This window comes from Acomys russatus, unplaced genomic scaffold (genome assembly GCF_903995435.1).
Source record: "Acomys russatus unplaced genomic scaffold, mAcoRus1.1, whole genome shotgun sequence".
Lineage (NCBI taxonomy): Eukaryota > Metazoa > Chordata > Mammalia > Rodentia > Muridae > Acomys > Acomys russatus.
Window position 1 is genome coordinate 21903 of NW_026131729.1, and position 13806 is coordinate 35708.

Here is a 13806-nt window from a genome sequence, read left to right on the forward strand (position 1 = left end):
CTGTCACGCCTTCCCCAATCATGACAAACTCCACTCTGAAACCGCTGGCCAAACTAAATCTTTCCTGCCTTCAGTTGCTTCTTCTATCTAGTATTTTGCCACACGCAAGAAACGTTCCACCCCACCCCACCCCAACCCCCACAAAAGTCTAGTGAAGTCTAGAGAAAGAGTTGGTTAATTGGTATAGTTGTGTAATTGGATAGAAAGAATAATTTCTAATTTCCTGCTGCACAGGAGCATAATTATGGTTGGCAAAAAGTAGCTTTGTAAGTCAGAATCCCCAGTAAAGAGGATTTCTGAACGTCCCCAACACAAAGAAATGGTGACCACCCGAGTGATGGGTATGCCATCTAACATCATTAATCATCTTAAGTTCTGCACATACGTGCCCTGTAAACGTGTTTTCTGTTTTCATTTTCAGACAGGGTCTCATATAGACAACCAGGCTGGCCTTGAACTTGCCGTGCAGTCATGCATCCTGAACTTCCAATCCTCCTGCCTCCATCTTCAGCGTCCTGGGATTACAGCACCACCACGCCAGTTCACACTGGGCTTTGTGCAACCTAGGTAAGCACTTCACCACATGATCTGCCTCTTCAACCCTCAGTCTGAAACTGCTTAAAGGATTTTCCTTAAGTTGCTGTGAACAGCATCTCGCGTGTGAAGGTGCCAGGCGTTTCCCACACCTTCGGTGTGAGACTGTCCTAGATTACCTGTTCCCGTGATCGATTTTGGCCGTGACTTTCTTCTTCAGCTCTGCTAGTTCGTCCTTGGGGAGTGTCCCGGACAGGATCTGGGAGCGCCACTCGATCAGACTGTATGTCATTTGCTGCAGCTGGCGGAATAGTGTGACCTTGTTGTTCTAAAATGGAAAGGGGTGGGGGGGGGGGGGGAGAGGTACAGAAAGAAACACAGATGTGATGGAGAGAGCATCTTCGAGCAGACCATGTACAGGGTATCCCTTGCTCACTGGGTCACATAGTAAAGCTGCACACTTGGAGGCATCTTTTTATGTTAATAAGTTATTCCAAGCTACAACTCCTAGGTTGTCCCAAAATGCAACTCTAAAAGTGAGTAAACAGTTGTCATCTCATTCCTAAATCATGATAAACCCATCAAATCATGAATATGCCCTAAAAGTCTGACCATATCCCTTTGTTTGTTTGTTTGTTTGTTTGGCTTTTGAGATGGGGTTTCTCTGTCAGGCCCTTGGCTTTCCTGGAACTCACTCTGGGGCTGGACCCCAACTCACAGAGATCTGTCTGCCTCCACCACCACACACCTCTGCCACTACCAGCAGGCTCCTCACCTCTATTTAAAACCCTTTAGGCATTCCAACCAGGTAGAAGAGGGCCCACTGTAAGTCCTGCTGTGGCTTGCCTGGCTCACATTCCCACCTGTATTTTATGCCAGTCTATCCCTCAGAATCTGTGCTTCCTTCATGCACAGTGGAAGTCGGTCATTCCTTCAAGGCTTCCAGAGCCTGTCACGGCTTCCTCCATGCACAGCCACACTGCTCTTCTCCTTCTAAACCTCTTTTGTGTCTACATGTTCATGTCGGGGTGTGCATGCACATGTGTGTGGAGTCCTGCAGTCAACCCCAGGAATCTCCCTCATTCACCCTTCACCTTAGTTTTTGAAAGAGTCTCTCACTGAGCCTGGATTTAGACAGACTGGCTAGCCAACAAGTCCCAGAGATCTGCTGGTCCCCACCTGCCCAGCTCTGGAATTACTGATGTTTGCCATCATGTCCAGCTGTTACGTGAGTGTTTGGGATCCAAAACCAGGTGGCCTGTTTGCAGAGCAGGCACTTTATCCACCGAGCTTCTCCCCAGACCTATCAGCTGCCTAATTCTGACTGCAGTCTCAACTGAGGAGACTTATCCTGTTAGCCTGCCTTCCTTTGATTAGAATTTATAAGCCACACCAGTGCACAGAACCCTGGAAGACTATGGCCTCTCTCCCTGGACAGGAATCATTTCTATTCTGTCCGTGCCTGCAAAAGACACCGAAGGAAGAATTACAAATGAAGAAATAACTAATTTCAGAACTTTGGAATACTAGAAAATATAGCCTTAAAATTTATTTTCAAAAAAATCTCTATTTCCCCAAGCAAATGGACACTAACTATTATTCTGGGCTTTTACTCAGAACTCGGCAAACTGAGCTAAAGCAAATTACAACCAAATAATCGTTTGTATATCAATAATCTTGAGAGCCAAACACGAGATGTCAGAACCATCACTCTCTCGGTTCTATCCAAATGGATCATTATGTACTGGATCACCACATGCTCTAAAAAATCATCAGCCAATGAGAATGAACCAGAAATAAAGTTCCTGTCCCGGAGAAGCCAGCATTCGAGAGGGGAAGGAAAGTAACAAACGGTCACACACATGCATGCATTTATTGTGTACCTTGCCTATTTTTTCCTGGCAGCATTGGGATTGAACTCAGAACCTAGAAAAGTGCTTAACTTACCCCTGAACTACAGCCCCAATGCTTTTATCATTATGTCTCTATACACGAGAATTATATCAGATTGTGAAAGAAAAGTAACTAAATGAAAAAATTAAACAAGCTGGAATAGAGGTGCACAGCTTTAATCCCAAGCACATGGGAGGTGGAGGAAAGAGCATCTCTGTGAGTTCAAGGCCACCCTTGACTACACAACGTGACCTTGTCTCAAAAAAAAAAAAAAAAAAAAAAAAAAAAGGTACAATATGATGCTAAACACATGGTGGAACGTGTTGGGAAAAGTATGCTGTATTTGAAATGTATCAAATAAAACTGTGTACAGTACCACTTACTCCTTATGAACCATGATGCTAGTGTTTCCTTCTTTGTAGGTAAATGTCACGACACTGTTATAGGACTGAGTAGTTCTGAAGTTAATCGACAACACACCAGATGTGTGTCAATTATTACAAGAGTTCAATAAATGTCTAAGCCATTACAACCTTGGTTCTACCTGAATGGTTGGCTGGTCCATGACAGAGAGAAGAAATGCTACATAAACAATAGAGAACGGGGCGGCCATTACATGGAGAAGGCAAACCACAGAAACATACAGAGAGAGAAGTGAGAAGAGGTGGAGGAAAACACAGGGTGGGTGGAGACGGAGCAAATTCAGCGGCTGCCACTGCTTCTCTCCTGTTAGGTGTTCTCTAACAAATCCAGGAACAGATTCCCAGACCAAAAAAATATCAACCACAACAGAACCGAAAGCATCCAAGGTATTCGGAACAAAGCATGGATCTGTAGGGAAGAGGCTTGGGCCTACAGGTGTGACAGTGGGAGGCAAGGATTAAGATTAGTAACTCTATCTAGCTAAGAATTCTACTACAAGTTCAAAGTTCATGGGGACACAAAGGGGGAGGAGGCACTCAATTATCTGTGATCCCACGGGGCTTGATTCACACTGCGGGCCTTCACAGTTCAAAAGGCGACTGCTGTTCAAGACCAGGAAGGTATGAACATATTTGTGCAACCTCCGGAGCCACGCAGGCCTCAGGAAAGTACAGGGAGATTATATTTAAGAGATATATATGTGATCTTGTCTTAATCAGCATAGGTAACCCTGCCTTTTCAGTTCAAGGCTGCATAGCATGTTCTCATTCCATTGTCTTACAAACTGGAGAAAGACAGAGACAGAGAGAGAGACAAGAGAGAGAGAGAGAGAGAGAGAGAGAGAGAGAGAGAGAGAGAGAGAGAGAATGAAGGAAGGAAAAAAATTAAGCCTACAGTTTTGCCTTTCAGAACTGTTAAAAAGAAAAGGGTATTTACTTTCTTTTCTGTGACTACTGTGGTTGTTAGCATCTTCTAGCTGTAATTAAGGTATTAATTTCCATCCTCTGAGAAGGAAAGGGCTCAGGGTCCTCCGCATGAGGTGGTGCTTTGTTTGGGGGCACATGTTCACAAGTTTCTTGGTTTCAATTATATCAGACATTATCCATAGCAATTTAATTACTGCCTGTCCATATCAGCCTTGTTTTGCCAAGTCCTTCCCCCAAAGAGGGATGAAGACAGGCATTATTCTCTCTCTCCCTGTGTCAAATTCATTCCCAATAGTCAACGCGGGAACAGGCAAAGGATGCAGAGTCCGCCCCCACTTACGTCAAGGGAAATGGGCTCTGCTGAGACTGCTCTGAGCTGGACCCTCTGCATCCTACATGCCCCTCCCCTCTCCTGACACCTCATGCATTTCAGGGGTGGGCATGTGGGGGCAGAAAATCCAGTACTCCCAAACTGACTGAGTAGGTCACGCTCTTCTGCATCTCGCCTCTGCCCTGGTTTGGATATGGCTTGTCTTCCCCAAGGGGGGGGGGGGTCCTGTCCTGGAGGCGTGGTCTGCAGAGCCGTGATGCCTATAGACTTTATGAGTGGCTCAGTAGGAAGTAATTAAACATGGTGTGCGCTGGTGTGCACACACCTGTGTATGCACACGAGTGTGTGCATTTAAGTTAGCCCCCTGGACTAAGCCAGTTCTTTTCTTAAAATCTTTTTATTCTTTGGTAATTTTATACACGTGTACACCTTAAGCGTATCCTTTCCCCAGTCCCCTTCCAATTTCCGTGATTTTGGCTGCTTTGTAACCCACTGAGTCCAGTTGACCAGCTTGCTAGAATACTCGCCGGCGTTGCCGGCTTGGTCTTGTATAGGTTTTGGCCAGGTACCACAGCTGCAGTGAGCTCATGAGGGCAATGGCCATGTCACATCCAGAAGACGGCCTTTTCACAGCACTTCTCCCCATTCTTCTTAGACTCTCTCTGGCCCTTTTAACAGGAGGATGGTCCCTGAGCCTTGGTGCCAAGAGGAATAGGGGCTGGGGGTGGGGCGATATAGTATAGATGAGAGTGTAGATATTAATCCCTCCTATACTATAGATGTGTCATTTAGGCTGAGCTCTCAGGTTTTTTGACCAGTTATGAGTCTAGTAACGGCTGACCACTGCAGAGGGCGGCTCTCTGGCGAAAAAGGCTGAGGACGGTATGTCCTCTCCTGATGGAGCTGTTAGGAAAGGGTGTGGTCCTGGGCTTGGAATCCCTCCTGCCTCTGTAAGGAGGGCTCCTCCTTGCACACAACCCTGCTGTGAAGCAATCTCCTGTGATACCACAGGGGTAACAGGGAGGAGCAGATACGGGTGCCTGATCCTGAACGTTCAGCGTCCAACGCTGGGAGCAAAACAAGCCTGTTCTCTTTATACAGTGCCTGAGCTCAGGTGTTTTGTGCTGGCAGCAGAAAATGGTCTAACAGGCCCTCCTTCCTGGCCTCTGGTTCCCACATCCGACTCAGCCCAAGCCTGCCCTCTGCGGAGCCTCTCCTTCACTGTCTCTGCTTGAGACCAGGCTAGCCTTTTCTGCCTGGTCAGCCGTGTCACATCATTAAATAATTTCCTTGACCTCTGCAAAAATCAGCACAATCCTGGGGTAAAGTAGGAACTCGAGAACAAATCTAATGGCCTAAACTTAAAAAAGAAAAGTCTGGTTTGAATTTGAGTGAGTAACAGTCACCCCCACAGAACACACCTCAGAGACTGTTTTCTACCAGACATGTACAGATACCCCTGTATCTCACTTGGTGTACCTGTAGTCCAGATGTTTTCCTTTTTTTCCTTCTTTGTTAGAATTCCTGGAGATTAGAAATTAAGTCACAAAAAAAGACAGCTTTGTCTCCCTTGGTGACAGGAATGCAGATGTCACCCAGGGACTGTTATGGAAAATTGGAGGCTCTTCAGACCATGACATTGATTGATTGGGTGTCAGGACACACACACACACACACACACACACACACACACACACACACACACACACACACACACACACACACACAACCACTACTACCTCCTCCTCCTCCTATTTTATGGGGTTTTATGATTTAGAAGGAAAAGTTCCTAAGAGAACATATGGGGACTTGGCTTCTATTTCTAATTCTATCATCAACTTGCTATGTGACTTTGGGCAAAGATCCCTCCCCAAAGACATCTTCCAGTCTATGACAGCGCTGTTCAACTCAATTAATCCTACCACACAGCTTCCTGATTGGCTGCTTCCGCCTGCCTCACTCCTTTGCCTTGTTCTGCACACACACTTAGTAGGAACTGTACAAATGCCCCCAGAGGACGGAGCTTTGCCATGATCTCAAGCAGTCTCTTGCCATGTAGCTGTTAACTTCTGGGTGCAGACTGACTGATAACTGATGAGGCGGCACCCTACTTCCTCTTCCCACCCCAGAAAAAGGTTTGTCTGCCTGGCAGAGGTTTGATTTTTAAAGAAAAACAGTCTGGCATTTCCAGGCCACATCCTGTTTCTTGGCAAAGCCATATGAAGAGAGAGCGTTTAAGAGGATGAAAACTGGTCTCGGCAGGAGACCAGCTAAACTGTGGTTTGGCGTGCTGCAGCGGTCACCAATGACTGAGGGCTCAGAGGCGAGCCTTCACCTACCCGGATGGTACAACCATGAGTGTGAGGGCAGGAAGACAGGGTGACTCAGTGTGTCCTGTACATCCCCTGACTCCCACCTCTCTTATCCCCATAGCTCCTCAGAACTATAGCAGGTACAAGGTTTTCTTTGGGAGGCAACTTTTTTTTTTTGGTTGGTTTGGGGTTTTGGTTTTTCAGGGTGTCTCTGTGTAGCCTGGCTGTCCTTCCTGGACTGGCTTTGTGGACCAGGCTGGCCTTAAAGAGCCTCTGCCTCTCCTGAGTGTTGGGATTACAGGTGTTCGTCACCAGGCCCGGCTGGAGGCTGGAGACAACTTTTAAATGAAGGGAGATCAATCCTCCTTAGGAATACATGTTAACAATTAAACTCCCTAATTCCACGGTGTGTATTAACCAGCCTTGTCACCAGGCTCTTCCCTTCCTTATTTCTCTTCAGGAAGCAGGAATAGATGCCAGCTCCAAAACTTACAGAAAGAACAGAGTGCCTCAAATTAAAACACAAACAAAGCAAATAAAAAGCTCCCCGCCAAAAAAAAAAAAAAAAAAAAACAAAAAAACCTTCACTGGACTCCTTTTCCAGTAGGAAGAGGGGAAAGGCCCTGGGCTGCACCCCAGTTAAAAAGATGGTGAGTGGGCTGCTTATGATGCTAATCAAGCCCCTCAGGCTCCCAAATAGTCCTGTATTTTAAAAAACATTTGCCCCACGATTACCACAATACACACAGGCTTGGTGATTTTCAATTGAGAAACTGTCATCCCTATTACTGGGGATGTTGCTGCACAGATGGCTCAGCATACCTCGCTCTTGCAGAAGATCCTAATTCTGTCCCCCAACCACCAGTGACTACAGCTCTGGGTGGATCCACAGGCTTCCCCGTTCACACACACACATGTGCACACACCTTCAAAAACAAAAAGCAAACCTTTACAAAGAAAACGTGTGTCTAGCCAAAGACGGAGGCACACCCCTTTAATTCCAGCACACAGGAGGCTGAGGCACGAGGATTTGGAGCTGGGCCGTCTCTGCAGTGCAGAACGAACTCAGTATAGCTAATTAGTAAGTGAGGTCGAATATGGATGCAGCCATGTCTAAGTCAATGCGGCATGTCTAAGTCAATGCGGCATGTCTAAGTCAATGCGGCATGCCTAATCACACAGAGGGGGCGGGGTGGGAGAGGTGCTGGAGAGCGGGCACACGACTTGTATAGAAATGAGAAGAAGGGCTGGAGAGATGATGGCTCACAGGTTAAGAGCACTGGCTGCTCTTCCAAAGGTCCTGAGTTCAATTCCCAGCAACCACATGAAGGCTCACAACCATCTACAATGAGATCTGGTGCCCTCTTCTGGCCTGCAGGCGTACATGCAGGCAGAATACTGTATACATAATAAATAAATACATCTTTAAAAAAAAAAAAAAGAAGAAGAAAGGAAGGAAGAAATGAGAAGAGGTACAACTAGAAAAGCGGAGGCCAGAGATCCCAGGGCCCTGTCTCACAGTTGGGGAACACATATCTCCTGAGGCAGCAGAGGAGAAGGCCTGTCTCTCTGCTGAGGAACTTGTATCTCCTGAGGCAGCAGAGGAGAATAGACAGAAGTGTAACTCCACTGCTTGGAGAGATTTAAGGAATGACACCGCTGAAAGGGAGCCAGCCATGGCATCATCGGTCCCTCCAGTCCCAAGTTGGAAGCTGAAGTGAAAGCCACAGCTGGGCAGACAGATAGACTTCAGTTTCTCTGGGCAAGTGCTACAGGGTGACGGAGATGCCCTTCCAAACTCAAGATTCTTGAACCTATGGATAAGCTGCTGTCAGAGCTGAACTCTCAGTGAATATTCAACACACACATAATATATAATTTCAATTTTAGGAGAGGAGAGGAGAATCCGGGGTGTCAAGGACTTTGCTTAGGCCGCACGAGCCGCTGCCAGCCTCCCAAATCCATGCTCGTTTCTGTGTTGTGTTGTTATAGTGTTCAGCGCCTATTTTGGCTTGGTGGTTTCCTCTGACTATAAAAGTATATACTCAGTGAGTGAGGAAGTCCTCTAAGAACTGCTTGGTCTGTCCAGCCCTGGTGTCCACTGCCTTGGCGCATCACCAGGTGATCTCACTGATCAAAACAGTTTCCCTCCTTTCCTCCCCAGCCCTGAAAACACCAAGTGATTGGCTCCACACCAGGAGCAGCTCACCAGGCAAGCTCACCAGGAACTGCCATGACTGTGCGCTCTGCATTCTGGACATATCTGTGCCTCCTAGACTTGAACTTCAACCAAGAAGGCCTTGCTATCTACACTAGTGGAAATCGAGCCTGCTCCCAAGTGCTCAAGGCCACCGAGCCCGAGATGATTACAGGAGAGACAGGCAGCGGCCTTGGATAAGTGTGGCACCCAGAAAGCAGCTCCCGTATTCCGGGCTGGGTGAGAGGGAAACGCCAAGTCAAGGTTGCCCAGTGGGAGGGCATCGATTGTGGACACTGACTGCTTTGCTTCCAGCTGGGACAGGTTTCCACCCTGGAGTCCTTGACCGACTATCTGCACACAGGGAGGATATTACAACCACAGTCCCGTTTCGTGCTTTCGACAGCTTTGTGAAGCGAGGGCAACTCAGAGAGGGACTGAGAGCCTGTGCCACTTCTACAAGGGGTCAGAAATCCTCCAGAAGTCTAGGGGGACTCTGAATGACTTGCTTAAGATCTCAGAGCTAGTTGGGACAAGGCATGCAGGAGAACAGAGGAACAGTGGGGGACAGGCAAGCTTTCCCCTCTCTACTCAGTACGTGGGGGGCGTGGGGTCTGTCCCCTCTCCTCAATGTGGACAGTCTTCCTCCCCTATTGTGACATATTTCTGATACTATCGCTCTATACGATTGCTAAAATCGTACAGGGGATAAACACCTTTTTCTGGAATAATCCAGTGACCTCGTGGCTGGATTTAACCTGGTTAGTGAGCTGCACTTACCCCGTCTAGAAAACACTGGCTCAACAGTATAAATTTCCAATGAAATTAGTCAAAAAAAGAACAGAACCCAGGAGCACATTTAGCGGTATACAGTTACTACGGCATCCTGGAGGTTTAAAAAGAAAAAGTCACACAGGATGCCTGATGTAAAACTTGTGGAAAGAATTCCTGTGATGTAACCTGGGGCAGTGTCCCTGCCTAGCAAGCACGGAGCCCTACGTTCAATCCCTAGAACCACAAACTGAAAAGCTAATCTATGGGAGGACAGAGGTGGGAGTGGGAGTGTATTTATGTAGTAATGTGTTCATGTATGCCGGCAGAGCCCACACTTATGTTTGCAGAGAACAGAGGAACACATGTGCAGAATCCAAAAGCAAAATGCTAAAAACGTACAAGCAGGAGAGATTTGGAAACCAGAGATTAGAGGGTTTTCTACGCCCTTTTCATACGTCCCAGTGAAACACAACAGTTGAGGTATGCTACTTTAACACGAGAAAGAAAATCGGAAATGCTGCCTGAGGTGACCTGTCAATGCCTTGGGAAAGGGGCTTGGGGGCTGTGGTGATTAATAACAAAACTTGTATGTGGACTGCTCCTTGGTGGATAAGCAGGCAGGAGGAGCACAGTCAGCCCTCAGCCCAGACAATGACTGTGCACCTCCCACCGCCAATGCCTTTCACAGCCAATCAGTAGCAGCTATCAGGTGTTGAAAAGTTATATTGTCAGACTTCTGAGACGAAAAAAAAAATGTGCTGTCCTCTGAGAGGGATTTTTTTTTTAATCAATTAATTCACTAAGCTTTGTACTTAAATTTTAATTCTGCTACTAAACCGGGGGAGAAGGCTCACAAAGAAAATGCTCGGGACCGCTTATCAGTTCATCTCCCTGTAACTACTGGGGTGGGACACTGACAGCACAAATACACAGGCCCTACTTCCTCATTCTTACCTGTCTGTCTGTCTCTGTCTCTCTCCACCTCTTCCCCTCCCGCTCCCCTCCCACTGCCCCTCCCACTGTGTGTGCAAGACTGCCTGCCGGTATGCCTGTCTGTCTCCCCTACCCTGTGTGGTGTGTGTGGTGTGGTGTGGTGTGTGTGTGTGTGTGTGTGTGTGTGTGTGTGAGAGAGAGAGAGAGAGAGACAGAGAGACAGACAACAGACAGAGACACACACACACAGAGAGACAGAGAAAGAGACAGTCAGTCAGACAGACAGACAGACAGACAGAGACAGAGAGGGGTGGGGGAGACTGTCTGTCTGTCTGTCTGGGTATGGAAGCCAGGGCCTCATGTGCACAAGGTAAGCCCCGCACCACTGAGCTATTCTCCCAGCCCCATTTCTTAGTTCTCTTCCCTAGGAAACCTGTCTTGATAACTTGTGGATAGAGAGAGGCCATAGTGAAGACAATGAGCAATAAGGTCAACTGTCACAAACAGAAAGGTCTTCTTATTCATACTGTATGTACGCATGACACAAACAACAGTGACAAAAACCCCTTCCAAGTCTAGGATATGTACCCCTGAATCTGGAAAGGTTTTTGTTTTTTTTTCAATTTTTAAAGAACTATTTACATAGACCTAATGAGATTAGAAATGGCTCTTAAGTCTAGATATGAAGTCTGTTATGCTCCATCTCTGCTTTCTACAACCGCCTCAAGAGAATTTAACACAGCCTCCAGGTGACTTTTTATACAGACAGGAAGCTTCACACAAAAGATCAGGGGCACGGGAGACCTTTCCACATGTGTTATCACGCATGTACTCAAAAGGTTTTGGATTTTTTTTGTTTTGTTTTGTTTTGTTTTGTTTTTCGAGACAGGGTTTCTCTGTGTAGCCTTGGCCATCCTGGACTCATTTTGTAGACCAGGCTGGCCTCGAACTCACAGAGGTTTTGGATTTTTAAAAAACATTTTTGGGTGCTTGAATTTTAGACCAGGAATGCCTACAGATTGCCTATGACTCAGTTCGGCTTGTGTGCAGGCTGGCTGGCCTCCAGCGGGGCGATGTTAAGAGGTGGTGGGATCCTGAGGAGTGGAGCTTAGCGAGAGGCCACAGGAAGCATCTCCCTCATTAGTTATCATGACAGGGTTCTCATACAAACAAGTGAGGTGCCTCCCCATGCTCTGTTCTCTTGTCCTACTGTGTAAGTGCTCCTGTCACATCAGCTCTGTGACACGGTCCACCACACAGTACACACTGTCCTCTCACATAAGCTCGGTGGCACGGTCCACCACACGGTACATGCTGTCCTCTCACATAAGCTCTGTGGCACGGTCTACCACACGGTAGACACTGGAGTTGAGCCTGCAGAAGTATAGCAAAAAGCTACTTTTCTTCATAAGTGGTCCTCCCCCGGGGTTTTTCATTACAACACCAGAACACACACAATGCAGACTCCTCAGCCTGTACTAACCTAACCCATCTCACCACTCAAAAGCTTCCAGAGAGAACACTACGGAACAAACCCGTGCCCGCGCCATTTCTCAGCCATCAACCCTGCCGCGTCCACCACTCAGCAATCAATGAACCAGAACCAGAGTGCTTTCAAAACAAGGACAAGTTGATCAATGGAGGCCACAGGCAATGACAGCTGTATCCTTTCCCTCCCAGAGCGCATGATTTAGGGGCTCAGAGTCAGTGCTCTCTCTCTCTCTCATCAACTAAGTCTGAAGAGATCAAAAGACCTTCAGTCCGGGCAGAGAGTTCCCAGGGGCCAGACCATCCGCTCGGCAGTTAAGTGTTCCGGCGCACGGGAAGGAAAACACTCAGGCTTAGTTTGTTTAGAAGACATGCTATGAAAAACAAAGGACACACATGAGGCTTTGAAGGGTGGAAGGGGGCGGGGCGCAGAGAACTACCTTGCACTTGCCCAACAAAGGGTTTGGTGATGGCTAAGGCTGTGATTCACCCTGGAAGACGCAGCCAGGTATGGAATGAAATTCTGCCTGAACTCTTAGGGCTGGTGGTAGGAATGAAGTTGGTTACTACGTCAGCACAAGAGATGAACAGGAACCGGGGGGGGGTATTGCTGTATCTTAACAAGACTGGCCACATACAGAAAAGAGAAGGGCTGCTGGGTTCAGCGGTGCAGCCTACAGCCTCATGAACTCAAAGGTTCACACGTCTAATCAGAGAATATACTCTGCTCACTGCTATCACATCCTGGTCACCCACGGAAGTCTGGAAGTCCCCTACCTAAGCCAGACCCACTGGTGCTCACCAACAAGGTCTCCAGCCAGGCGACATTAGAAAACGGTCTGCGGCTTCCGGTGTTAAGGAAAGAGCTTCCTAGACCGGAGGAAGAGCCTGCCATGCTGGCGATGAGCTTTGTGTGTCTTGCACACTTGCAAAATAGGACTTCTAGTCTGATGATGCTAAATGCTGGGAGCCCCAGGCTCGGGTCCGAGCCTTACAGGGCAGGCATATTTAAAGAAAAGATGCCTCCTGCCTCAGTTTTAGAGCAAAGCTGAGGAGCTAATGTGGCAGTAGCTTTCTTGGTAGAGAACAGCACATGGTGAGGCACACCATTTGCACACGTATCTTCAGGTCTCTCTCCCTCTTCCTATGAAGCAACTGACATTGTACCATGAGCCTCCATATTAATGTTCTTATGGCCTCCCAGCCACACACCCGGACACACATCTTCTCCTATAAACACTGCAAGTAGGTTAAATTTCCACTCTTTTAAGATTTTTTTCCCCCTAATTCTATTTATGTATTCACTCTGAGCAGGGCCTGCGTGCCACAGTGTATGTGTGGAAGTCAGAGGACAACATATGGAAGTTGGTTCTGCCCCTCCATCATGTGGGCCCAGAGGACCCAACGCAGGTTGCCGGGTGTGGATGCAAGTGCTTTTAATGGTGAGCCACCTCGTAGTCCGAATCACCATCCTCATAATGTCTCATAATGGACTCAACTCTAACGTCAACTTCAGAAGGGAGAGATTACATTTAATCCACAAACTCTCAGCTGGCTCACTTTTGTTGTTGTTGTTGTTGTTTCTGTGTAGCCATGGCTGTCCTGCTTTGCGGACCAGGCTGCCCTTGAACTCATGAAGATCCGCCTGCCTCTGCCTCTAGAGAGCTGGGATTTAAAGGCTTGAGCCACCACGCCTGGCTAAACTCCCAGCTTGTAAATGCATATGCAACTCATGGCTGTCATGCAGAGGACGTTCTGTGCCTGTGTGATTTTCCTTTGAACCGGCATTTTGTATTAGCGTTCTGAAGTCAAACTAGCATCGGATCAGGGACTACTGAGATGAGCCTGCCCTCCGCTTAACACTATACATGGTTCTGAGTCTGCAACATCCACTGGTTGAGAATACCCACCTTGGAAGGCTGAGTACTATGTCTTTATGGAGATGCTAACAGCAAGTGCCTCAGGTTCCCGCTGGAATATTAATAGTCATAACTG

At 47.5% G+C, this 13806-nt stretch overlaps 1 protein-coding gene across 1 annotated transcript in view; it reads right to left on the reverse strand.

Moving 5' to 3' along the window:
- LOC127186427 (dedicator of cytokinesis protein 5-like) overlaps window positions 1-13806 on the reverse strand; it is a gene marked incomplete at its 5' end in the record, with an annotated part of 60130 nt that overhangs the window by 21687 nt on the left and 24637 nt on the right. The window contains one exon of the mRNA XM_051142805.1: window positions 714-862. Coding sequence (XP_050998762.1) covers window positions 714-862 — 149 coding nt within the window. The remainder of the gene's footprint in view (window positions 1-713; window positions 863-13806) is intronic.